The sequence below is a fragment of the Neophocaena asiaeorientalis genome, unplaced genomic scaffold (assembly GCF_003031525.2).
Source record: "Neophocaena asiaeorientalis asiaeorientalis breed wild unplaced genomic scaffold, Neophocaena_asiaeorientalis_V1.1 scaffold364, whole genome shotgun sequence".
NCBI lineage: Eukaryota > Metazoa > Chordata > Mammalia > Artiodactyla > Phocoenidae > Neophocaena > Neophocaena asiaeorientalis.
The window spans coordinates 3,687,783-3,712,537 of NW_020172457.1; the positions used below are offsets into that span (position 1 = coordinate 3,687,783).

Genomic DNA, 24,755 nt, shown 5'->3' on the forward strand with positions numbered 1-24,755 from the left:
CTCTGTATTTACTAGCTGAGTAATCACCTGCACCAGAACAGAGCCCGTGTGGGTCCTGCTCTTTCCTGGGCATCTCGACATTCTAAATGGGAGAAGCCATGTCTCATCGTGGAAGGATCCCTGGGTTTCCATTTCTCCTCTTCAGTCACTGCAGCCCCGGGAAGTGGCCTGGCGATGGAAAACAGCGATGTGTGGTCACTGTCATTCGGAGAACAGTGATGTGAGCCATCCTTCCTCCCTCGTTTGGCATGTGGACAGCCCAACATCCAAGTGGCACTTTAGGATGCTGTTTGGGGCCCAGAAATGTGTCTTCTTGGGGAAGAAAAGAACTATTTTCTTATCCAGAGGATGGGAGCTGAGTGCCAGATGAGGGAAGTGGGTAGGGTCACCAGTTTCCGCAGTTTTTATCTACGAGCAGATCTTGTTCAGCATTGTGTTCCCAGAGCCAGAATGTCCCCCACGCCCCAGTATTTACAGTGTGGTCACTATGGAATTATTTGTTGAATGTTGAACATTATAAGACATTCCACGGCTAGACTAAAAGGATATCTGACTGTCTATAGAACATCCTCATGTGATTTGGAGGTGAGGATGTTAATCACTGTGTAGATATCTGAGTAATTACTGCACTGGCAGCATTTTTAAGACAATTTGTCCTGAAAGCGTGGAGCAAGTCGTTCTTAACAGTTACATTTCATCCAGACTTAATAGCTGGCTGGCTTTGACACCATCAGAAGGTATTCTCTCTCTCTCTTTTTTTTATGCTGTTTTCCAGAAAAGGGGGATCGACATCTGCCTTTTGCCAATGGATTTCAAAACATTTGGGGGTCACAGCGTTTGAAGGGGTCTCCCTGACCCACTAAAGGCTCTCTGCTTCATTTAGAGGCCAAGAGGAATTTGAATCTGTCAAGGTTCCTGGGCTGGTAGCACAACTGGCATGGAGCCAGCTCTCCTGAATCCCAGTTCAGTGCTCTTTCCCCAAGGCACACAGTAGCCTTCAATCCTGTGGTCCTTGCAGACCAGACATGGGACGTTTTAAGAACTTGCCCTCGCCACAGTGCACAGCTGGGATGTAAGACGAGTGGAGGCTGAAGGTGTTTGTGAATTTCAGAGAGGACCTAGCCATTTGAGAGGTGGAGAAATAACAGGTTTCCACAGTGTATACGTAGACTGTGTGATGAGCAGATGTTTTCCCTCCCCACGAGAGGAAATGGATTTAAACTGCGCCAGGAAGGACTTCGGGCAGATAGTCAGGAGAACTTCCTGACCCTGTGAACTCATCAAAGGCAGATCCTGTCAGCCGCAGACTCACACGGCTGCTGGCAAAGCTTTCTGTTTTCCCGCAAAGTGCAAGGGAAGCCCCGTTAGTGAGCAAAGGCACGTTTACCCCGCCTGGAAATATGTTCTAAGCAGAGCTCGTATCTCCGAGGCTCATTGTTTTCTGCTCCCTGCTAAACAGCCCTGGTTGTGTCATTTTGGATCAAGCCAAGCCTGCCGAAACCGTGGAAGCTGCCTTGGCTGTCTTTTCTTAGCAATAGGTCAGGAAGAGAGCATTCCGGCTTTTAAACATTGTTACTTGGAAAATGGGCTGAACTTGCTACTACTGGGGTGCAGCTAATTGCGGAATTCTCCAAGGTGGTGACTGGTGACCTTTCGGAAAGAGAATAAAACTCATCCCTCTGCATAGGGCTGTCCATTTGTACACCTGCGTTGAGCAAGTATGATGTGTACATCACAGGGGCATATGTACTGTTTCAGCTGTGTATTTCTGCATGTGCATCTGGGCGTTCATTGCACAGTCGTATGTGCTTCCACAGCCAGGGGACATGTGTGGACACGGAAAGCATGTGTGTGTGTGTGTGTGTGTGTGTGTGTGTGTGTGTGAACATGTGCACGTGACCCTCGTCACTTTCTCTTTCCACATCGCCCGTGGCTGCATACGTGTGCAGGTAGCTGCAGCACACTTGCCGCTGTCCATTCTTTTTGCTCACGCTACTCTCCCTGCCTTTAGAGGGGAGAAATTGTTAACTGTTGGCAATGCAATAAAGAGAAACTGATTTCAATGGAATGTTCCCTTGCCCTGCAGACACATTGCTCCCGCTTTCATGCTGCACATTGCACCGTGGTGAAATTTAGTTAATTTTATGGTTTGTTATTACGACAGCAGAGTGTATTGAGAGAGGCAGCTTTTGTTGGCGCCACGTCCCAAATTTCCTGGGTGTGATGGGAGTCAGAGCGGGAAGCTAGCAGTGGTCGGAAACCAAGTCCTCGCAGAAGCAAAGTGGCTGTTCTAATTGGTTTTTAACTTTCATAACTTGGCTTGGCTGCTGCCCTCACTGGGTGTGTATTTTGGTCAGGGAATCAGAAGGAACGTTCACAGGACAGCGAGAAAGCAACCAGGTGCTCAACTGTTTTGCTGAAAAACAGTACATTTTGGTGAGGAGAGCTTTGCAGCCTGAAGGTGCTGTGTTCAATTCCCAGCTTTGCCAGCTATTGGCTCCTGCATCTCTGACCTCAGTTTCTTCATCTGTAAAGTGGGATAGTGATGGCCATCCTCTGAGGTTCCTGGGAGATAAGCTCCTGGAGCATAGTAGGTGCTTACTTAGTGTTCCTCCCTCTTCTCCCTTCTTGCCAGGGAAATCTCTCTGTTCCAGAATCTCTCTGGAGGCGTGAGAAAGTCAGCGCACTTGGGGTTTTGAAATCAGACTGATTACCAAACGGGAAGGGATAAAGGGTACACAGGTAATAGTGCACGTGCTTTCTGAACCCCCAAATCAGGACATACAATATGAGAACATTGGAAGGATTATTCTGGAAAATCCACGACAAAAATGGGTGCCTCCTGTATCAGATGCTGAGAACCTAGAGTGGAACGTGATGAAAGCCCATTAGCCCATTGGGAGGTATGCCATCAGTCACTCTGAATGAAGCAAAGCTATTAGCATTCTTATTTATACTACTAACGAAGCTAATTAAATCTTAAATCCGAAACAGAGTTGGTGTGGACTAGAAAACTTGGAGAGCAGAAGCTATTTTCACAAGAATATGGCTTTCCTTGTTATCCTTCTCTGCTGGGTCCTTGGATCCCACCACCAATGGTCGGGCAGGCAGATGACAAAGAATATGTCGGCCACACTATCATTCCTCCAAGGTCTGGCAACTTCTTCCCAGGGCTGGGAGGCTGTTTATCTCTCTTCTAGTGACTTCTTTGTTCTCAGCAGTCAGGAGCCCAGCAACTCCCACTGGTCTTGCCAAATGGCATGTGTTGGGTGGAACATGCCACCAGCAGGCCCCTGATTGCCTCCTAGAATGGGAGGGAAAGGTCTTGAGACCACACAGTTAAAGACTGGCCAATTCAGGTGCTTGGATCAGCAGTTTTATTCCTCTATTGATTCCTCTCTTTCCTTTGGAGCTTATTTTCTGGAAGTTGCCCTGCCCTTAGAAGAGCTCTGGTAGCACTGAGATGCCACACATTCATATTCTCTGATGGTTTGGATGAGAGAAGAACAAACAACGAGATCTTTGTTTCCTGAGTTGAAACTCATCATTTCGTGGATTATGTCAGAACTCATCAATTTAAAATTTAATATAGGGTGGCCTTGAGCTTTAATGCTAAAAAAAAAAAAAAAAAAAGTTTCTATTTTGGCACAGGAAGCTCCAGAATGGAAGTATTTGAAAACCACCCAACAAGGCTGACTCATTTAAGGAGAATTAACTCAAGTGCTTTGGGGCAGTGGGGCGAGGAGGGCGGGAGTTGGGAATGAACACCCTCCGCAGGAGAATGCAAGCTCCCGACTCACAGCATGAGAGAATAATGAGATTTTGGCGATTTTAGCAATCAGTAAACCAAGCCCCTTATTATTATAGCAAAGGGAACACTGTGTATTTAGTGTTCTTCCACCAGACTGAAAATATTCCTATTGTTAATCATCCCCAGTCCTCACTTCTGATAAAGCTCATTGTCGCTGTGGAGGGTGCTGGAGACAACTTCTTATTTATGAAGACTGTGCTCTGGGAATAAGGTTGAGGTTTTGAAATATCGTGAGTCACTGAAGCACAGATCTGGGGCCAGGTGTGAGAAATTTTCAAAAGATTAAAGAGAAGCAGCAAGTTTTCCTTTACAGTAAAACTTTGCTGAAGAGAATACATATATATTTTTAAATTATCTGGAATCAGTCAAGATTTTTACAGTGCTAGAGAAATCATCCCAAACATCAACCCATCAATGTAAATGTGCAGCTATTCTGGTTAATAGAAAGACCTGGTCAACAGAACAACAGAAACAGCAGACAGGACTGCATTTTTTTATTAAGGTGTTTTGTAGTCTGGCTTACCTTACAATGAGAAAATTCGACTCTAGTGAGAGCCACCTGTTCTATTCCCATTCAATCCTAATGTCCCAGGCACTGGGTAGTGCCGTCTCTGAGCAGGGGTTGAAGGAATACCTGGAAGAGTGTTTCTTCTCTAACCCAACGTCTATACACATGAAGGAGAAGGGCTAAAGGCTCCCATTCCCTCTTGCTTAACCCACAAAGTCCACTCCTGATTCTGGCTCTGATACAATGAGTGATACCTTAATCTAGATGTCCTCACTGTTTGCCATCAGGCCACAGAACCTGAGGTGTCACTTTCTAAAGGAAGTGGAAATCTCGTAAAGCACCAGAGAGCAATTCTTAGCAAAAGATCTACCTCTTTTAAAATATAACCACTGAATTTGTTCTTTGGGGAAGGAAGGAAGGGAGGGAGGAAGGAAGGAAGGAAGGAAGGAAAGAAGGAAGGAGGGAAGGAAGGAAGGAAAGAAGGAAGGAAGGGAGGGAGGAAAGGAAGGAAGGAAGGAAAGAAGGAAGGGAGGGAGGGAGGGAGGGAGAGAGAGAGGAATGCCTTCTACTCCCTACCACTGAAATATTTCACACCGAGCCACAAGAATTCCGTTAAATAGATGCTACATAGTGTGAAAAAAAAAAGTTACAGATGTTATAAAATCATCACAGTTATTTAATGCACTTATTTAGTGTCACAACAGTAGCTAAATGCGTATACACAGCTATGCTCAAAGCACCTTATAAACAGGGAAGACTTAGGTCTTCCAGGACCCTGAAGAGGGAGTTAGGTTCTCTCTGCGTAGGAAGGATCGGAGGGGTGGAAGTTGCAATGAGTTTTGCGCTGTGTCAACAGCTGTTTTCCCGCCAAGCACTGCCGTCAGGGCTTATGGGACAAGGCACAGACAGTGGCAAGGCCTGGGACAGTGTCTCCCTAACAAGTCCCCACCGGACCCCTGGGAAGTGGGCCCCTGAGATGAGCCTGCTTACCAAGGGGGAGAGGTGCTTTCTCCCAGGGCCCCACAAGCCTCGCCTCTCCCCCCTCAGCAGTCCCGCCCTGGAGTGGGAGACCCCCCCCTCCAAGCCCAGGCACCTCCTTGCGGATCCCCACAGTGGACACGGCCCTCCGCAGATGAGTACCAGGCACAATTAGACAGCCCGGGGCCACTCCAGCCACACCTGCCCTCCCAGCGGGGCTGTTAGTAGCAGGAGCCAGTGAGGCATTGGGGGGATGGGGGGATGTCTGAAGCCTCCCCTTCACAGGCTGCCCTGGCCATCGCCCTTGCCTACGTTACCCTGCGGTAACCTTGGTGCTACCTTCCTGCCTCCCCAGCTTCCCTCTCCTTCCTCCTTTCTGAACATCCAGGGGAGTAGCAGCTCTGGGCTGGGGGCAGGTGCAGGATGGGAAGGAGCTGGGGGAGCCCATTATCACTCTGCACACACACGTTGTCTAATGAGCATCAGGCCGGGAATGCCGCTAACAAGCCGGTGCCGGAGACCCCTCCCCACAAACTCCCCCCAGCCAGTCATGCCCAGGGAAGGCTGTTGTGGAGGAACAAGCAGATGAAGAGGACGACTGCCTATCCTGCTTTTGAACCCAGAAGTGGAAACCAGTCATGTCCTTTTGAGATCATCAAATCTGATGACTTTTAAATTGTGGAGTGGTACCCATTAATGTGTCATGAAAGCAATTTAGTGGGTCGTAACCAGCATATTACCGTTAAAAATGGAAAAATATCGGAATGCGTGTCACATATAAATGGAACTTTTCCTTCTGTTGTCTATAAGTGTGTGTGTCCTGGGTTGAAATGTATTTCTGATTGTAAGTCTTAAAGAAAAAGCTGGAGAGGGACTTCCCTGGTGGCTCAGTGGTTAAGAATCTGCCTGCCAATGCAGGGGACACGGGTTCGAGCCCTGGGCCGGGAAGATCCCACATGCCGCGGAGCAACTAAGCCTGTGCACCGCAACTACTGAGCCTGCGCTCTAGAGCCCGCGAGCCACAACTACTGAGCCCGAGTGCCACAACTGCTGAAGCCTGCGCACCTAGAGCCCGTGTTCCGCAACAAGAGAAGCCACCGTAATGAGAAGACTGCACACCGCAACGAAGAGTAGCCCCTGTTCGCCGCAACTAGACAAAGCCTGCACTCAGCAATGAAGACCCAACGATGAAGACCCAATGCAGCCATAAATTAATTAATTAATTTTTAAAAAAAGAGAGAGAAAGCTGGAAAAAGGGTGATGGTAGCCTAGCCCTATCTCTTCTGCTCTCATTTCCCTCCAAGCTCTCTGAACCAGTGGGAGCCACCCAGGATGCAGAGATCTCAGAAGGGAAATGCCTAACCTCTGTTGGCAAGCCTGTCCTGGTTTCATGAACACTCCTCACTTCTGGCAAGTTCTTCCCTGCTGTCCCGTCTGAATACCAGTTGACACCATTTCTCTTACTTTGTTATAGAAATCTGACTGCCCTTCATGTAATGATCCTTGATTAAATTCTCCCAGTGAGGAATTTAGAAATCACAGCTCCTCAGGTAAGAATTGGGCACACTTACCATAGATGATGCTCCCCCTTCCCATTGGCTTTCCTTCCTGCTTTCAGAGCTGACCAGGCCCCAGGAAAGGACTAGGAAAAGACTGTGTCCCAGGCAAGGCATCAGCCAGTTTCAGCTTAAACAATAAGAACATCCATTCTCTGGCCTGAGAGTCTCAGTCATGTGCAAAAAACTGTGACGTCTTTTCTACAGCTGAGCTGGACACACAGTTTCCTTCCACTCCCTTTGCGGGTACATGAAGGCAGAGGGATGAATCAGGGATTCCAGAGGCTTTGGGAATGTTCCTTTGATTAACAATTAACTTATTATTAACAAGATGTGAGTGCTTGAAGGGAAATTAGGAACCATCTATGTCTATTTACATAGAAGATGAACCTACTGCCCTTTGAAGTTCAGTGCCTTCCCCAGGGTTGCCCGAATTCTGTGGCTGAGCAGAGTCCAGAACCCAGATCTCGACACCCAAGAGTTCCTTCCACTGTCCCAGGGATCCTTGACTGTCACTACTGGCTCTTGTGGCACTGCTTCTTCTCATATAGGAACTAGCTCTCGCCCCCGTGGGACCCTTGCTGTGCATTGTTTGAGACACGTGGGCAACTCCTGGTTTTGCTGTCACCTCTTCCAACAGTGGTGCTTGGGCTGGGGAGATGGGGGGCTGGTGCTTTGGGCCCACTGAAGGGAGGCATGGAAGGAGAGGCTGTGAGCAATGGCCTCGCACTATTATGATGAGAGAGACACTGTAAACTTGAGGTGATTACTTTTATCATTGTTATTATTAGATTTAATGGCTGAGTGAGCAGTTCACTTGGCCCTAATAGAAAATTTCTCCTGACAACTCTCCATAACCACAGGATCTGGGAAAGTTGATTGCAAGGAATCCTCTCACCTCCACTGGGGAGTGACATGCGCCATCCTCGGACACGGACAGGTCCCCCAGCAGCTGAGCAGTGCATCTCTCCCCTTCCCAGGCTCACGGCTTGGAGCGGGAGGGGTGAGGGCAGGGAACGGGGCTGCAGGCCCCATGAACTCGTAGCAGAGGCAGGCGCTGTCCTTGGCAAAGGTGAGGTGTGTGCAGGGGGGTTGTGACCCCACAGCCAGTGCAGGGCCCGGGGCCAGGAGAGGCTCCCATATCCATCTTCCCTCAGCTCTCAGCTGAGTCCATTAGGAATGTATCTCTGTCTCCCGATTGCTCTTCTGTGCTATTAATTTGTGGTTGTATTAATTCCGGCTGTTATCATACAGCCAGGTGATGCAGAACAAAGCTTCCCATTAACATGGCCGGGGTGTTACTGCTCCTGCCAGGGTTGACCCCCTCCTCACGCTGTCACACCCCCATCTCTGCTCTGTCTTGACATGCGTGGAGCCTTGAACCCTGGGAAATGACTGATGGATCCTGAGACCCAGACAGCAATTCATAAGTCAGAGGTGACCGGGGGAATCACAGTGAAGGGAGCAGCTTTGTTCTGTCACTGCCCTTGGTTGCCCTTCCCCTTTATTTAAAAAAAAAAAAAATTCTCATACGCTTAAGTACCACCTGCAACTCCTATGACAGGTGTCTTGGACTGTACTGGTGATGGGCAGGGAGGCAAGGTGCACTGGGTCACTGGCAAGGTGACTGCCAGGGTTAATGGTGCTGTGTGGTCTTGGTCATACCCATCTCTGTGAGCCCCGTCGACTCATGACCCAGATCAGATCCACAGCTCACGGTAGGCGCTAAGCCCCCAGCCCACTGTATCATTCAACTAAGGGGCTCAGTTTGGGCCACTCACCTCCTCACAGCCATGCACAGGCACAATGTGAAACGGAAAGGGTCTCCAGTGGGCCTCCCCAACTTACCAGCTTCTTAACACTTTCGCGTTTTGAATTGTGCTGTAGGGAAGACTCAGGACTGCACAGGGCAGAAGGCACATTTTATTTTTAAGGACTGTGGGCCTTTTCTCCCCTTTCTCCATTCCTGTCCCTTCTGAATCATTCATTGGTAAGTGGGTTATATTTCACTCTGAGTGGTGGTTACTGAAAAAGCATGAAAGCTTCATTCTGGTGGTTACTCTGCCACTGTGAAACAATCGATTAAACTCCTGCTGGCGTCCCAGAGGCCCCCCAGTGGGAGGTGGCCAGCACTGCTGAGGCCTCTCCCTGCCCCGGCCTTCATTTTCTTTCCACCACCCCCTCAAACGTTCTCTGCCCAGTTACACTGTCTCCCAAACACTGCAGGTCCTTCCCACCTCTAGTTTCTGCACATGCTGTTCTCTAAACTAGACTGTTCCCTCTTATTCTGTCTGCAGAAGACTCCCTCATTCCTTAAGAATCAGCTCAGGGGCATCTGCTCTGTGACCCATCCGCTTGCCTCTCCGGGTACCCACTTTCTGGATTTCAGCTCTAGCCCTTAACACACAATGCAAAGCACCCCTGAGAAGAGTTAGGTCTCATATACATTATTCGTACCCGATGCCCAGCACAGCATCCGGCTTCCCTTAAGGTCAAAAAATATCTGTTGAATGAATGATGGAATCCTCCCAATTTTGTAAACAGAAAATCTTCATCACAGGACTCAGAGCCACTGGGTCAAGGTCACTGAATAAAGCGGGACTAGAACCTGGGAACTCTAGTTCCTGGGCGGGGCCCCACTCATCTGTCAGTATCCCCAAATTTCCAGAGAGCATCCAGAGGCCAGGAGCCAACCCATTTTTATCCACATGCCCTGCGATCCCTTGAGAATGGCTGGTGCAGAGGGCTTTGAATTGTCATTATTCTGCTAGTTAAAAACAACCCATGGAGCTGGAGGCCGGTGATGCAAACGAGGCAAAGTAGTTGGAACTGGCTCTGGGCTCTCGGGCAATGCGGCCACAATTAAGGGTTGTGCTTAACCAGTTCTCTCTGGTTTCCATCAAGGCAGTGTGTGATGTCACTGGATCCCGGGGGCATGGGGCCAACAGCAGGGGGACAGGCAGGCATGGGGCTGATCTCCCTTGGGCAGAATTTTGTAGGAATGCAACAGGAGGAACTCACCATTTCCTTATGTAAAAGGGAAAACACACACAAAAAACACTTAAAAGTACACCAAGAGTCAGTGTCAGGCGTGGAGCGAGGAAGTGATGGCGGTGGCTTCCCGAAGATTACAGGGGAGACTCCACAGTGGGTTTGAGGTGAATGTTAGAAGGGTAAGGTTGGAGCTGACTTCAAGGGACAAGGGACAGACTCCACCTGTGGTGAGGGGCAGAGCAGGGGCATTTATACTCTGCCTGGAGGTTTCTTGTATGGGCTGATAATAGGTATCCTTTGAGTGAAGTTCCCAAACCTGAGTGAGCCTCAGCATCACCTGGAGGACTTGTTACAACAGGCACTGCTGGCTCCACCTCAAGAGTTCCTGATTCTGGTCTCGGAGTGGGCCTGAGAATTTGCATTTTGAACAAACCAAGTGATGCTGACGCTGCCGGCCCCGGGCCCACCCCTTGAGAACCATGGCCTTGGAGAAACCAAACCGAGCTTCCCCTGGAAACAAGACCATGAGGATCTCCGGCCAGGTGTGTCATCCTTCATGGTTAGGTCTTCATTAAAGACAACTTCTCCTCATCTGCAATGGTCTCTACCTCTTAGACTTGTCGTGAACGTGACATGAAATAGCGCATGTAGTAACTCTGATCACCGTCACCTGTGTCAGTTTGCACAGCTAGTTCGAGATGGTCAGTGTGGTATTCAGAGAAGATCCAGTTCTGGTCCATGCTCTTCTCTCCTCACTTGAGTCAGCCATCACAGAAGAATGGGCAGTCCTTGGCCCAGGACAGAATGTGAGTGTGTCTCTACGCAGACCCTCCCAGAGGAGGGGCATCCTCTCGATGAAAAGCCATTGCCACTGAAGGCTGTGCTGTCCACCCACAGCCACGAGGAAGGAGCCTTCCTTCTCAGCGGGACGCAGCAGTGACGGGCTTTATTATACGGAAAACGGGAGCGAGAGCGCCCATCTCCCACAATAGGTGCTGCCAGCAGCACGACTCAGAGGACGAAGTGCTGTATTTATCCCTCACGGCAGGCGGTGGGTTCAGCGTGCACTGAGGCTGACGCCCAGTGACATACCCTGTAGCGCAGAATCCAGCCTTCCCTTTTTTTTTTTTTCGTGGTACGCGGGCCTTTCACTGTTGTGGCCTCTCCCGTTGCGGAGCACAGGCTCCGGACGCGCAGGCTCAGCGGCCATGGCTCACGGGCCCAGCCGCTCCGTGGCACGTGGGATCTTCCCGGACCGGGACACGAACCCATGTCCCCTGCACCGGCAGGTGGACTCTCAACCACTGCGCCACCAGGGAAGCCCCAGCCTTCACTTTTTAACGCCCGCTGTCTCTGCTTTGTAAGCATGCTCCCTTGTCCCCGCAGCCCACACCTGCGTAGCCCACTCTCTCACCCCCAGCCTGCCCAGAGAGTGCCAGGAGTGCACACTGAGGGCCTCCTTATGGGGACCATGTGGTCCGTATTGGGCGAGCCATGGAGGTGCCGGCTGGGGGGAGCGTGACATGGATGGAGTATGATGGGGACCAGTGCTTGTGAACTCTGCGTGGCAGATGCCTCGGTACATGGTGGCCATCTCCTACCAGCTGACTCATAAAGCTTCCCCGAGAGCACCTTCCTCGCAGGGCTGAGGAGAGGAGCTGTTCTTTTCTGGGGTGTTCTTCCAGCTGGCGTGGCGCTGGGGACTCATGCACGGTGTGTAGTCTTTCTGGAGCTGCCTGGCTCTCCCGTCCCCAGGAATTCTGCAGGGCAGATCTGGATAGAGAACACACCATCTCTTGTTCTTCTTCTGGTTTGGCTCCCATGAAATGCTCTCTAAGGAACTGTCACCCCTTACTTTCTCCAAGGCCAGGAATCTGTGGACCCTCATAGCTTCTGGTAACAGTCTCTCACAGAGTGAAGACCCCATGCCCAGTGGTCCTTGTGCACAGCCCACTGGACCAGAGGAAGGAGGTGTGGGGCAGGGCTAGGCGGCTGCCCCAGTGCTGTCAGTGCTCAAGCATCTTGCACAAAATGCTCCTTTTGTCCAGGCCTCCCCCAGACCTGTGAGCCTCGGTGATGTCATGATGGAGACTCAGTGGGGGGGCGTCGGAGGCGGGGAGGGTGTCATGGGCCAAGAGGATCAGAAATGCAGCTGAGAAGATGGCTCAAAATAGCTCATGGAGAACAGGCTTCTGCTTGACAGGCTGACAGGGATGTGCCTGGAGCCAAACACTCCTCTTTGAATGTTCTGTCTCCTTCTAATTACGGATCTGTCAGGAGGAAGAGAAGCCAGCGCCTGCCCGACCCCAGTGACCCTTCACTTGACGTGGAGGCGGGGACAGGCAGCCCAGTCCCCGCTAGCAGGGCCAGGGGCCTCGTTGGGAAGACATCTGCCCCCCTGCCCCGCCCCGCCCCTTCCGCAGGGACCGGGTGTTCTCTGCCCCCATTGCTGGTTTCCTTCCAGATGGATGAGGGAGCTCACCTGTGTCCCCAGCAGGGGCGGGTCTCCCTGTCTTCAGAGCCCATCAGGGAGAGTGGGGACCTCCTCTCCATCAAACAGGTGGGCAAGGAGTCTGGTCACCAGAGGACTTGCTGGAACGTTCTCGGCCATCAGGGACTGAGTTCATGTCCCTCCTTCATATGCAGACCGCAGGCTCTGATCATTTTTTAAACTTATTTTTTTAACTCACACATGAACATTATTGCCAAAGCTTTTAAATTTAGTCGAATTTGATGAGTAAATCACACAGAGTGAAGACGGTACCTTCCGCACACACCGTGCTCCCTTCTGTGTCCTGGAGATCTGGAGCATCACAAGCTCTTGGCTGTTATTTCTGAGTGAGGGTTGACTGCGGAGTCGCAGGGGTGACCCCTGAAATGCACTCAGGGGGCCTCCTTTTGCAGGCGAGCAGGGTATATATTGATCTTGTTCTGGAAGAAGAATTAGCCACTTCAAAGGATTTGGGGGTGGAGGTGGGAATGAGAGGTAAATAGAATTTAATAGTTAGCAATCATAACCTTCCCTGAACCTTCATGTAAAGCTTATCTTAAAAACTACACTATATTTATTATATATTATATATATGTAATTTTTATTGACACAACCGACCTATCTCTTGGCACTTGTAACCCCTAGACTACAGCCTCCCTCAGGAGTGTCAAACTACAGGATCTCTGGTCATGAGTGGACTCCGGGGCCATCCTTGGATGGTGGATGGTGGGCTCAGGGCCTGGGCTTGCAAGGCTGTTCCCCTCCCTCCCTCCTTCCTTCCTTCCTTCATTCCTTCCTCACTCCCTTCCTGCCACAAAACTTACTGAGTACCCTTTGCCACCCACTGGGCACAGATGCTGGAGGAACAGTGGGGAACGAGACAGACATGGTTCCTGCCTTCAGGGAGCTTAATTCTAGCAGGGAAACAAGCAATAAATCAAGAGCTGTAGGTTCAGGTTGTGTTATAGAGAAAAAGCTGGGTGAGGGAATGGAGGCAGCTGAGGGGTGTGGGAGCCATGGGAACTGGGGGGTCAGGGAAGGCCCCTCTGAGGGGAGATGCCATTTGAGTAAGAGACCTGCAAGAATTGAGGGGCAGTCCTGTGAAGTCCTCTGGGGAAGCATCCCAGTGGGCAGAAGAGTCCTGAGGCAGAGACTGAGGTTGGAAGCACAGCAGGAAGGCTAGAGAAATGGGAGTGAAATGGGCAAAGAGAAGAGTGGGGTGGATGCGTGTAGAGAGAGGCCCAGATCACATAAGTCATGGAAATGCCTGGGACGCATTATTCAAGGGCCTTCAGGCATCTGATTCCAAAGTGTCTTAGTCTAGGTTCTCCAGAGAAACAGAACCAGTAGGAGACAGAGAGAGAGATGGGCAGGCAGGCAAATAGGTGATAGATAGATAGATAGATAGAATGATGATAGATATATAGATAGATAGATAGATAGATAGATGATAGATAGGTAATAGATAGATAGATAGATGATAGATAGGTGATAGATAGATGATAGATAGATAGATAGATAGATAGATAGATAGACGATAGGTGATAAGGAATTAGCTCATGTGACTATGGAGGCTGAGAAAGCCCAAGGTCTGCAGTCAGCAAGCTAGAGAGTCCAGTCTCTGAGTCCAAAGGCCCAAGAACCAGAAGAGCAGATGGTGTAAGTTTCAGTCTGAGTCTGAGTCCAAAGGCAGGAGAAGACTGACATCCCAGCACAAAGATAGTGAGGCAGAGAGAGAGAGGGAGAGAGAGAATTCTTTATTACAGCCTTTTTGTTCCATTCACACCTTCAACCGATTGGATGAGGCCCACCCACACTGGGGAGGGCCATCTGCTTTACTCAGTCCACCAATTCAAATGTGATCTCATCCAGAAACACCCAGAATATTTAACCAAACATCTGGAAACCCTGTGGCCCAGTCAAGTTGACACATAAAGTTAACGTCACACAAGGTGACTCAATGCAAGGTCTGCGGAAGAGAAGAGAGACTGGATAGGGGTGATAGGAAGGGCTGCTGTGTCCAGGAAGTCAGCTTCTGTGGCATCCACTGCCTCCCAGGCCCTGCGGGCTCTGCACACCACGTTCCTCCCCTCGCCTCTCACGTGGCCATCTTTAACTTCTGAGGATGACCCACTGGGCTTTCTTGTATTCATTTCCTAGGGCTGCTGTAACGAAGTACCACAAACTGGGTAGCATGAAATAACAAAAGTTTATTGTTTCATAGTTCTGGAGGCTTGAAGTCTAAAACCAAGGTGTGGGCCGGGCCGTGCTCTCCCTGAGCCTCTGGGTGGAATCCTTCCTTCCTCTTCCAGCTTCTGATAGTGGCCACCCATCCTCGCCTTATAGCTGCATCACTCCAGTCACTGCCTTCACCTTCTCATGGCATTCTCGTCTTTCATAGGACATCAGTAATACTGGATTAAGGCCCACCCTAAAAACCTCATCTTATCTTGCGTACATCTGCACAGCCACTATTTCCACATAAAACAACATCCACAGGGCTTCCCTGGTGGCGCAGTGGTTGAGAGTCCACCTGCCGATGCAGGGGACACGGGTTCGTGCTCCGGTCTGGGAAGATCCCACATGCCGCGGAGCGGCTGGGCCCGTGAGCCATGGCCGCTGAGCCTGTGTGTCCGGAGCCTGTGCTCCGCAACGGGAGAGGCCGCAACAGTGAGAGGCCCGCGTACCACAAAAAAACAAAAAAACACATCCACAGATACTGGGGGTTAGGACTGCAACATATCTTTGGGGGCACATAATTCAACTCATAACACTTGTCTTCTTGAGCTTCCCAGAGGAGCCAGAGACATGTGCAGAGGGGCCCTGATTAGTAAAATTGCAAGAACTCCACTGCCGTCTTTCAGTTACCAACAAACCCCTGACTGTAGATGGCCAGACACCCCAAAGCATCTTATGAAACATCTGGAGCACCTTTGCCCACACACCAGGTCCAGGGGTAGTTTTAGGCGCCCTAGAAGTTGCTCTGAGAAGTTGGATGCTTAATTTGGAGGCAGAGTGAGGGTCTCTTCCTTCTCCTGGGCTGAGCTAAAAGCTACCCGGAAGAATGGACCCCTCTGAGGAGCCCTGGAAGTAAAAGTGGGTGGGGGCAGGTGCCTGAGCTGCCGAAAGAGTGTATTTGGTGGTTTGCCAGGCCGAGGACCCCAGCGAAATTCCAGCCGGAGAAGAGAAGGCTGCCGTCCTGTTTTGTTCTCTACAGAGGCCTTGTGTTCTTGATTTTAATCTTTTTCCTGAGGACCCAAGGAAAGCTGAGAAGTTGGACTCTTGTTTCCTGTCACCATCATCCAACCCTCAGACACCTTTCCAGGAATCCATGATGCTTATTTTTGGGCAAAATTCAGTTTTCATCTATTTTCTGATGCCCATGGCACCCTGCAGCATCCAGAGAGAATCCTGTCCGAATGAATTCGGATTCAGGCATCTCTTCCATTAGCCCCGGGGAAAGGCAGTTTAATCTGCAAAATTACTCTAAGGTTACCAGAAGGGCTCTCCAATTCTGAACATTTTTAATAGCCAATGTTCATTCCTTTCCCAGTGCGAAGAAGAGATTTATTCTGGCCAGTTTATCCCGAGTAAATCTTGGGTATCTCAGTTTTACATTTTCACGAGAAACAAGCACTTTATAATAACTGCTCAGATTAAACTCCAACATACTCTCAAACCATTAACCTGAAGGAATTGTAACGATAAATTAAACATACTAATGAAGCTGTACTACAGGCTCAAAATTTGTTAGGTAGATTGTAGCATTATTAACAACCAACTTGACTTACCACAATCTATCATTGGAGGGAAATGAACTAAAACGGTGATTACATGACATGCAGACCCTGCCAGAATAAATAAAAACAGATGATTGTTAGCAGGAAATGCAAATCTGCTGGGACGTTTTCACGTGAGTGTCAGCCCTGGCAGATCTTTAAAATTTTTCTCTTTGCGGTACGCGGGCCTCTCACTGTTGTAGCCTCTCCCGTTGCGGAGCACAAGCTCCGGACGCGCAGGCTCAGCGGCCATGGCTCACGGGCCCAGCCACTCCGCGGCATGGGGGATCTTCCCGGACTGGGTCACGAACCCGCATCCCCTTCATCGGCAGGCAGACTCTCAACCACTGCGCCACCAGGGAAGCCCTAAATTTTTCTCTTTTTTCTCTCATTCTCTCTTCTCTGTTTTCTCCTCCTCTTCCCTTCCCATCCATTCCTTTCACTCTCCTCTTAGAAGGATCTTAAGAGTCCCGATTTTGTTGACGTCCTTGTCCTCTGCTCTCCACTGACTTTGGAGAGGGAGCCTACTTTTTGTACAGAAATCTCTCCGGGGCCCTCGTGACACATCATTTGCCTGTCTCTGATCATACCTGCATGGCTCAGCACAGCCCAGCTTCACCTCAATCCTCAGGAGTATGTTGTGATTATCTGCAGTTGAATTAGTTTGCACCTCTTATAGAATCACAGCATCTTATGCTTGGAGGAACCCCAGAGATACGGGGCCCTCACTTCCACATGACAGAGCTGAGGCACAGAAGGTGACATGTCTTTCCTGCAGCCACGCAGATATCGAAGTGGCAAAAAAATGGAACCAACGAGTCTTCTCAAAAGTGACGTATCTATACAGGAGATCACCAGTCCTCCATCCTGGGTTCAGAACTTTGGGCAGAGTCTGAGGATGGCCCATGCATGCTGTAGTGGCCTAGCAGGGGCCCCTCCACCCACCGCCCAGAGGAGTCCCTGGTCCAATGACTCTGCCCAGCAGAGCCCTGCCTAGAGGGAGGATCTGGTAGACCTACTTTGGAGGGAGGGGCTCCAAAGGGGCCTAGAATTGTCCTGAGAGATTTCAGGTGGACCCAGGTCAGGCCTCTGGGTGGAAAGCTTTGCTTTTACTGCCCTCCTTATAGGCCTTGGGGATACTGATGTCTATCTAACTCCTCATACCCCTAGGAGGATTGGCTGAGACGCGACATGTACAGTCCACTTTGTAAAGCTGGAACCTAAGCAGACCTCATGGTATCATGGTGATTATTACTGCACATCAACACACCCCATCATCACTTTGTCTGAAGAAGAACTAAGAATTATTTCCACCCTCAACCCCTCTTCCTCCCCTCCAGCATAGGTAAACTAGGCAATTCCTTAATACAGGGGCAGGGTGATGAGAGAGGAAGGAACATTAGGACAGTAGAAAGGAGGGGAGAAGAGATGAGAGCCTTAGCTGGCGAAGGAAAACAATGGCGAGAGGGACGAGACACATGCTGCCTTCTGCTGGAGCGAGAGTCTTGGCCGCCTTAACCCAGCTGGGGAGCCTGAGAAGCCAGCAGTTGGAGAGGACGGGTCCTCAGGCTCTTGAGCCAGTGCCGCGGAGGCACACGGATAGGCATTGTGGAAACCACGGTGTTAGAACCCTGGAATCCCCTCCTTGCACTCCTCCACCCCTCACCGTCCTGTTCCCACCAGGGCACCTGTCTGTTGGGTTTCATGAATCACCCACCAGCTCTCAGCAAAGTACATAGGTGATTTACAGCCAGGTTGGTGGCGGGGATGGGGGGTGGGGGGAGACGGGCCAGACAAGGTGAACTCACGGGGATCACAGCTCAGTGGCCACCTGAGTTATGAGTCTCTCCTTCCATAGATCTCTTCCCTCCATGAATTTCCATTATGTCACCCAGTGTATTTCATCAGTTCTGGAGGAGAATTCACCAGTATAAATGTGCCCCCCTCCCCAACCCTTGTGTTTCTGATCTTAAAGCCCCTCTGGCTTACATTGTCTAACAGGGACCCCTGAGAGGTGATGGATAAACTGTGCTGTTTAAAGTCTGAGTGGATCTGTAAGTCACAGGAAGTTGACAGTGATAACCAAACCTGGTTTGGGACATCCCTTTCTTCCTGGGTATCTCTGGTTGTTTCGAAGAGGACCCAATGATCTCCTAAATCCCCAAAGCAAAATCGGTGTCACAATAGTTTAAAAATGCATATGGGACATGATACACTTAAGAAGAAGGGAGGAGTGTTTTATTTTTATTTTAATTTTGCGGCTCTCGGTATCTTAATTCTCTAAGACCAAGGATCGAACTCACACCCTTGGCAGTGAAAGAGCGGAGTCCTAACCACTGGACCACCGGGGAATTCCCAAGGGAGGAGTGTTTTAAACTAAATTAGCAATAGTCATAGAGTGATGGACTCCGAACTGGCCAGGGACTGTTCGGTGTTTGAGGCTGCGGAACGGCCCTGAGAGGTTGAAATCACATCAGACTCAATTGCTGGGGAGGGGAGCTGTGGTTCCGGACACTCAGCCAGGCTACCTTCTTGTGTGATAGAAAGATTGGGACCACTGCCTCTTGCATTCTAATGCTCCATTAGAAGAAAGGAGATGAATAAAGCAGCCGTTGTAGGGAATTTGAACTCAAGCCTTTGTGCATCTAGTTTTCAAAATTAATGCAAATCCTGTCTCAGACCAGAGTGCCTGCATGCAAAGATTTCCAGATTTCTCTGCCACGTTCCTTTTGCAAAACCTTTCCCTCCCCGTATTCATTTTGATTGCATGGATTTTTTTTTTCCTCACTGTGATTCTGCTGTAATTGTGCCCCGTTTGGCAATTGGGGAAAAAAGGCATGGAAACTGGATGGTAATTTGCCCAAACATCAACACAGTTGGCTAGACATGCAAATACACCAGTCCCTGCTTGTTGCCACCTTCTTTTGCAGTGGGGCTCTGGGACTTCCTCCCCTCCCTCCTTCCCCTCCTCCCCACACCTGGCTTCCCTTCCTCCCAGGTGCTCTGCTGGGCAGTCTCGCCAGCGACTTAGAACTGTGCTGGGAGGTCAGTCACCTACACACAGGTCTCCCCTGGACTTGCACCCTGGCTCTCGCCAAAATGCTCACCGCTTCTCCCCACGCCCAACCCACAGAAATATCTTTAAAATCTTGTCTTGAACGCTCACCAGCCTCCAACACATGTCCGTCCCCCCGGGCTCCCTCCTGCCTGTCTATCTGCCTTCCTGCAGGTCTGTCGCTAGCGCATGCCGACATAGCGAACACACGTGGCGCACCAACACTTCAGCTCAGCATCGCTTTGAACGAGCCCTACCAGGGGATCAGCAGTGTGGGGAGCAGATGTCAGAGGTGACCCACCGTCTGCTGTTTATGGGGGTTGCTCCTTCCCCAGGTAGGGCAACGTGTACGGAGACTGTCATAGCCAGTGCAGTGAACATCCGAGAGGTTGTCACCAGTATCTCTCTGGGAATTGGACCATGATTTAAAAAAAAAAAATTAAAAAGCTTGCCTAGAACAGAGACACATTGGGGTAACTGTAGATCTGACGTTCACGCAGATCCTGGGTTTGACACACTTGTCTTCGGCAGCTTGGCAGATAGAAAAATAGCTATTTGTTTTGTGTGTGATCAGAGTTAACTTAACCACCCCCTACCAAGCTCTTCTCTTTGTCAAGAGAAAAAGCCAAGTTTGAGGAGTTGAGGGCATGATGAGTGTGTGTGAGGGGGTGGTGAGAGAGCCTGGGAGGGGAGACAGCGAGAGGGAAACATGGGAGAAATGCGGGCCAGTGAGTGTGGAGGGAGTTGATGTGCTGGAATCCTCCAGCTGCTCAGGGGTGGAGACGGGGCAGGCGGCTGGGAGTGGGCGTTGCCAGGAATGGGAGGGCAGAAGAAAAGGGAGATTTGGGGCAACGAATGTGATAGCCAGTTGCTGGCTCTCCCCGGGGATGCCGTGTGCCCCCTTCTGCTGGAGTAATCATTCCCAACCTCAACTCAGCACCAAGGTCACTGAGAGAGGGCTTGTTATATGCAGACTGCTGGCCTCAACCTCATGGTTTCTGATTCCATAGGTCTTTAGTGATGCAGAAGAATTTGCATTTCTAATAAATTCCCAGATGCTGCTGGTCAGGGGCCCACACTTTGAGAATCATTGCACCAGGGAACCCCAAAAGCTGACATGCTTTAAACTCTTCTAATCCAGGAAGTCACAAGGGCCTGTGTGTGAACTGGGCTGTCATACTGTGTCCGCCATAAGAAATACCTTTATTCATGTGAAATGCTCAGGGAAGCAAGCCCTGGACCCCTAAACCTGCTCTCCTCTTTCAATCAGAAGATAAGCCATGAAAGGAGCGCCTTTGGTTTATGGGATGTGGTAGGTTGATTGTCTGCCCCCCAAAAGAATCACTAAAGTCCTAACTTCCAGGACCTGTGAAAGTGACCTTATTTGGAAATAGTCTTTGCAGATGTAATGAAGTTATTTAGATGTAATCCAAGTCATGCTGGATTAGGGTGGGCCCTAAATCCAATGCCCAGTGTCTTTATAAGGGAGAAGAGTTGGAGATTTGGATGCAGAGATAGAGAGACACAGGGAAGGATGCCATGTGAAGTCAGAGGCAGAGACTGGACTTATGCTGCCATAGCGCAGGAATGCCAAGCTTTGCCAGTAACCACCGGAAGCTAGGATGGAGCAAAGGATTCTTCGCTGGAGCCTTTGGCCCCGCCAACACCTTGATCTCAGATTTCTCAGATCTCAGATTTCTAACCTCCAGAACTGTGAGAGCATAAGTTTGTTGCTTTCAGCTAACCAGTTTGTGGTCGTTTGTTAGGGTCGCAAACGACCCTAGGTCGTTTGCTAGGGTCGCAGCCCTAGCAAACGAATCCATGGGGTCTTCAGAGTTTGATTTTGCCATTGCCTTAGGGGCACCAGCCTGATCACTTGGGGGTGAGGTTTCTTATGTCCGCTGACTTTGGGGAGATGCCCTGTTCCCCAAGCACATCCGTGGCTGAGCTTCAGGTTGCTTGACTGGGAGCCCCGCTCAGAAGACACCAAAGGAGTGGAACCTTTCGCCAGGGCAATCCAGTTGGGTGGCTGGGTGGAGGAGGTGGGCAGGGGGATGGAGAGGGGGAGAGGGATGGAGAGTGGCCTCTGTACTGCAAATTCCAGCAGAGCTCCCTGACAGTCAAGGTAGGGGAAAGTGCTAGGCTTTTCAGGACCTTAGGCAGAATGAAAGAAAGGTTAGGATGAGAGCTGGGCAGCCTGAGAAAACCGTCTCAAGGAGCAAGAAGTCCAGTGATCTTAGAGCACCAGGAAATTAGCATAAGGAAAACAGAAAAGTGGTCCCTAACTAATGTAGAGCTTAAACTTCATGGTGGAGAAGGACAGCGGCAGTATGTTTGAAGAGTAAGAAACAAGCGGAGAGGATGAAAAATTACGTGAGACCTGAGAACAGATCTTAGTATGAAGCCCTCGTCACGATACTCGGGGGTGTCCTAGTTTTCTATCGCTCAGTTTGGGTTCCCGGGCCGCGGCCTGGGAATCACCAGGGGTGCTTACTCCAAATGCAGGTTCCTGGGCTCCCCCTCAGCCATGCTGAGCGAGAATCCGAGCGCACAGTGAAGCTGCATTTTCACAAACTCCCACAAAATCTGAAAAGCATTCCTGCAGATGCTTTGTAAATGTTAATAGGCTCCCCCCTTTCTAGATAAAATTAGGGGGAAATATAGAGGAACAGAAGAGGGGAGGGGAGGGGAGGGCCTTATCGGAACAGTTTTTAGCTAGCTCGGCCCCAAATTATCTTGTCCAGGACCTCAGTGTGGGCCACCCCGGGGTGTCTGTGGACACTGCTTTCCTCCCACAGTTGGACCAGTTTTGACCAGTGTTGAGGGGCCGGGTGCCGCAGGACTAGAATCACCGGCCTGTTGCAGCTCTGCCACCTACTGGCTGTGGAGGGAGGTGCAGAATTCAACACAGCGTTCACCCTGGTTAAGGAGCAGCTTTAGAAAACACACACAGCACATACATACCCTCTGACCCCGGGTAGCCCACAGCAGCAGCTGTTGGTTCACCTGTTGTCACAAGTACAGATGCATTCGATTTCTATGTTCAGGGATGGATGACATTGGAGGCAGAGAAGAAGGAAAAAGGAAAGAAAGTGCACAGTGATAACCAGAGGCTCCTTCTCCCTTCCTGTTTTCCAGAACACAGGAGGTAAAGATGTTAGTGAGAGTCGTCAAGTGAACTCTGCAGGGGTGGGGGAGGGAAAGGCTCCCAGGAAGGGCAGGACAGGGCAGGGAGGGAGGGTGTGAGCCCAGAGGCCGTGAGCCCTGGCCCTCCCTCAGCCAAGCTCCCCGGGATCCAGAGCAAGTGAGCACAGGCTGATAACTCATCCTTCCCTGAGGCTCGGGCTGCTGGCCAGTGTTGAGGTCTTTTCTGCCTCAGTTTCCTCTTTTGTGTACCCCGCCTTCAGAACCCAGCCAGAGTCTGACCTTCTCCAGTGCTCAGAAGGGCAGGAAAGAGTAACTGTCCCCTATCTGGCTAGAAGGGCTCTAGATCCCCAGAGCCACTCAGAGGAGGGCTGACCCCTGCCTACCTCCCCTCCCCTCTGACCACCTGTGGGCCCACTTGTGTTCGGGGATGAACTTCTGACCTTGCCTTGTCTTGAGGCCGTGACCTTATGTCCAAACCAGTTGGGTTGAGTTTCATGGACCAGGTTACATCAGGTCTTCAGGGAAAACAGATCAACAGATCCCAGCCATTGCCAGGAGCCACAGATTCTCGTGTTCCTCCGGAATGAGAATGCTCTCTGGCTGCACACTCTGCCCCTGCCCGCCTTCTCTCTGCCTGGCTCTCTCGTCCTCCACCCCTGCGCTTGGCTTCCTTCCCTCCCCCTTCCTCAAGCTGCCTGGATGCCTGCAACCTGAGCCGCTGAGGAGGGAACAGGCTGGGAGGCCCCTGGAGCTGGTGTCCAGGCAGTGAGTGCTGACTGGCTTGTGGTGCCCACTTTGCTTCTGTCGTGCATGACTTGGGACTTGGTCATTGTGAAACCACTGTGGCTTGGCAAGTGCCAGCGAAGGGACAGCACTTACCATGGAGCCTGAGCATCAGGGCAGACTTTGGGTCCTGCTCTACTGAGTCACAGAGCAAGTAAATCCAATCCAATCCGACATAACACAACTCAACACAACCCAATCCAACACACCACAACACAGTACAACACAACCCAATCCAACACAACACAGTACAACCAACCCAATCCAACATAACCCAGTCTAACACAACACAACACAATATAACCTAACCCCACAAAACACAGCCCAATACAACCAACCTAATCCAACATAACCCAATCTAACACAACACAATATAACCCAACACAATATAACCCAATCCAACACAACACAACACAATCCAACACAATCCAACCAACCCAATCCAACATAACCCAATCTAATACAACACAACATAACCCAACACAACACAATAAAATTAAATAACTAAGGTAACAGGCAGTTTCACAGTACCCTGTTTACTCATCTCACTCTCAGTTGATGGAACTGGGGAGGTGGGGGGCTAAGCAGGGGATTTCCCTGTGGCCAGGAAAATCCCTCCATCCCTTACTTAAAGGATTGTTAAGAGGAAGTGAACACCAAGGCATCTTGGTGAGGGCAGCAGGCTAGGAGTGAAGAGACCTGACCGAACTACAATGGTGATGTGACCTTGGGTACCATGGAACACCTCGGTATTCATTCCTCATCTGCTGGAGGGTGGGAGCCTGAGTGTACACTTTGCCAACCTGGCTCACCACACTGATGTAGGATGCACTGAAATAATGGTCACAAAATCCCTTTTCAAAGTTTGAACGCGAAGCTGTTGTTAGTTGAGTAACTGCTTCATAGACAAGTGAACTCTGTTTTTTAAAATCGTGGCCAGGAGGCATGGGAGAGTCGAGGTCTCTTCTCCATCAGGGAAGTGCTAGAATGCTGTGACTGAGTCTCATCTTCCATGAGTCAAAATTGATTGATTCAGTTTGTATTAAGAATATCAAAGTTTTCCAAAACCCCAGTTAGCGAGCTTGGTGGAAAGAAATGTGTTGTTCCCTTAACCCAAACGCTAGAAGTGGCCACAGGAGAACAGGGTCGATGTGGATGATTCAAGACACTCCGCTCCCAACACAAAGTAGGCAGCCTCATGGTGGTGGAGGAGGGTTTTGTGTTTAGCTGTTTTAGACAATAAGTAGGTTCTCATCTTTGTTAAAGGACCGAAAACGCCCATCTTCAAGGGAAGTTCTCTGAATTTTTCTAAAGTCAGATTATGTCAGTTCCCACCCCTGTAACATACAACACTCCCCCCTTCCCTACAGATGAAAGTGTAGCACTTTGAAGGGCATTCGAGGGTCTCTTGTGCCTGCATCCAACCCCCCACTGTGTCCCTCTGCAGTCACGTGGCCTGGCCATAGCTGGCACCTCCCACTGCACACACTTGACATTTGCCTCACCCCTCATCCCAGCCTGTCCCAGGACGCCATCTTCCTTGCAGCGCCTGCCGCTGGAATCCCATTCCTCCTTTAAAAGCCTGCTGCAATCGTCACTCTCTTGTGAAGAGCCCTCCTCTACAAGACCATCCTTTCCGTGGCCACATACAGC

The 24,755-nt window shown here is 50.3% G+C and overlaps 1 protein-coding gene across 5 annotated transcripts in view; it reads left to right on the top strand.

The window, feature by feature from the left end:
- Nucleotides 1-24,755, top strand: part of PLXNA4 (plexin A4) — a 366,609-nt gene that overhangs the window by 163,216 nt on the left and 178,638 nt on the right. Inside the window, exon 5 of one of the 5 annotated variants that reach the window (XM_024737968.1) lies at nt 1,510-1,520. The exons of the other annotated variants lie outside the window; for them this stretch is intronic. Within the exon in view, the coding sequence (XP_024593736.1) occupies nt 1,510-1,520 (11 nt within the window). The remainder of the gene's footprint in view (nt 1-1,509; nt 1,521-24,755) is intronic. 5 annotated transcript variants of the gene reach the window in all.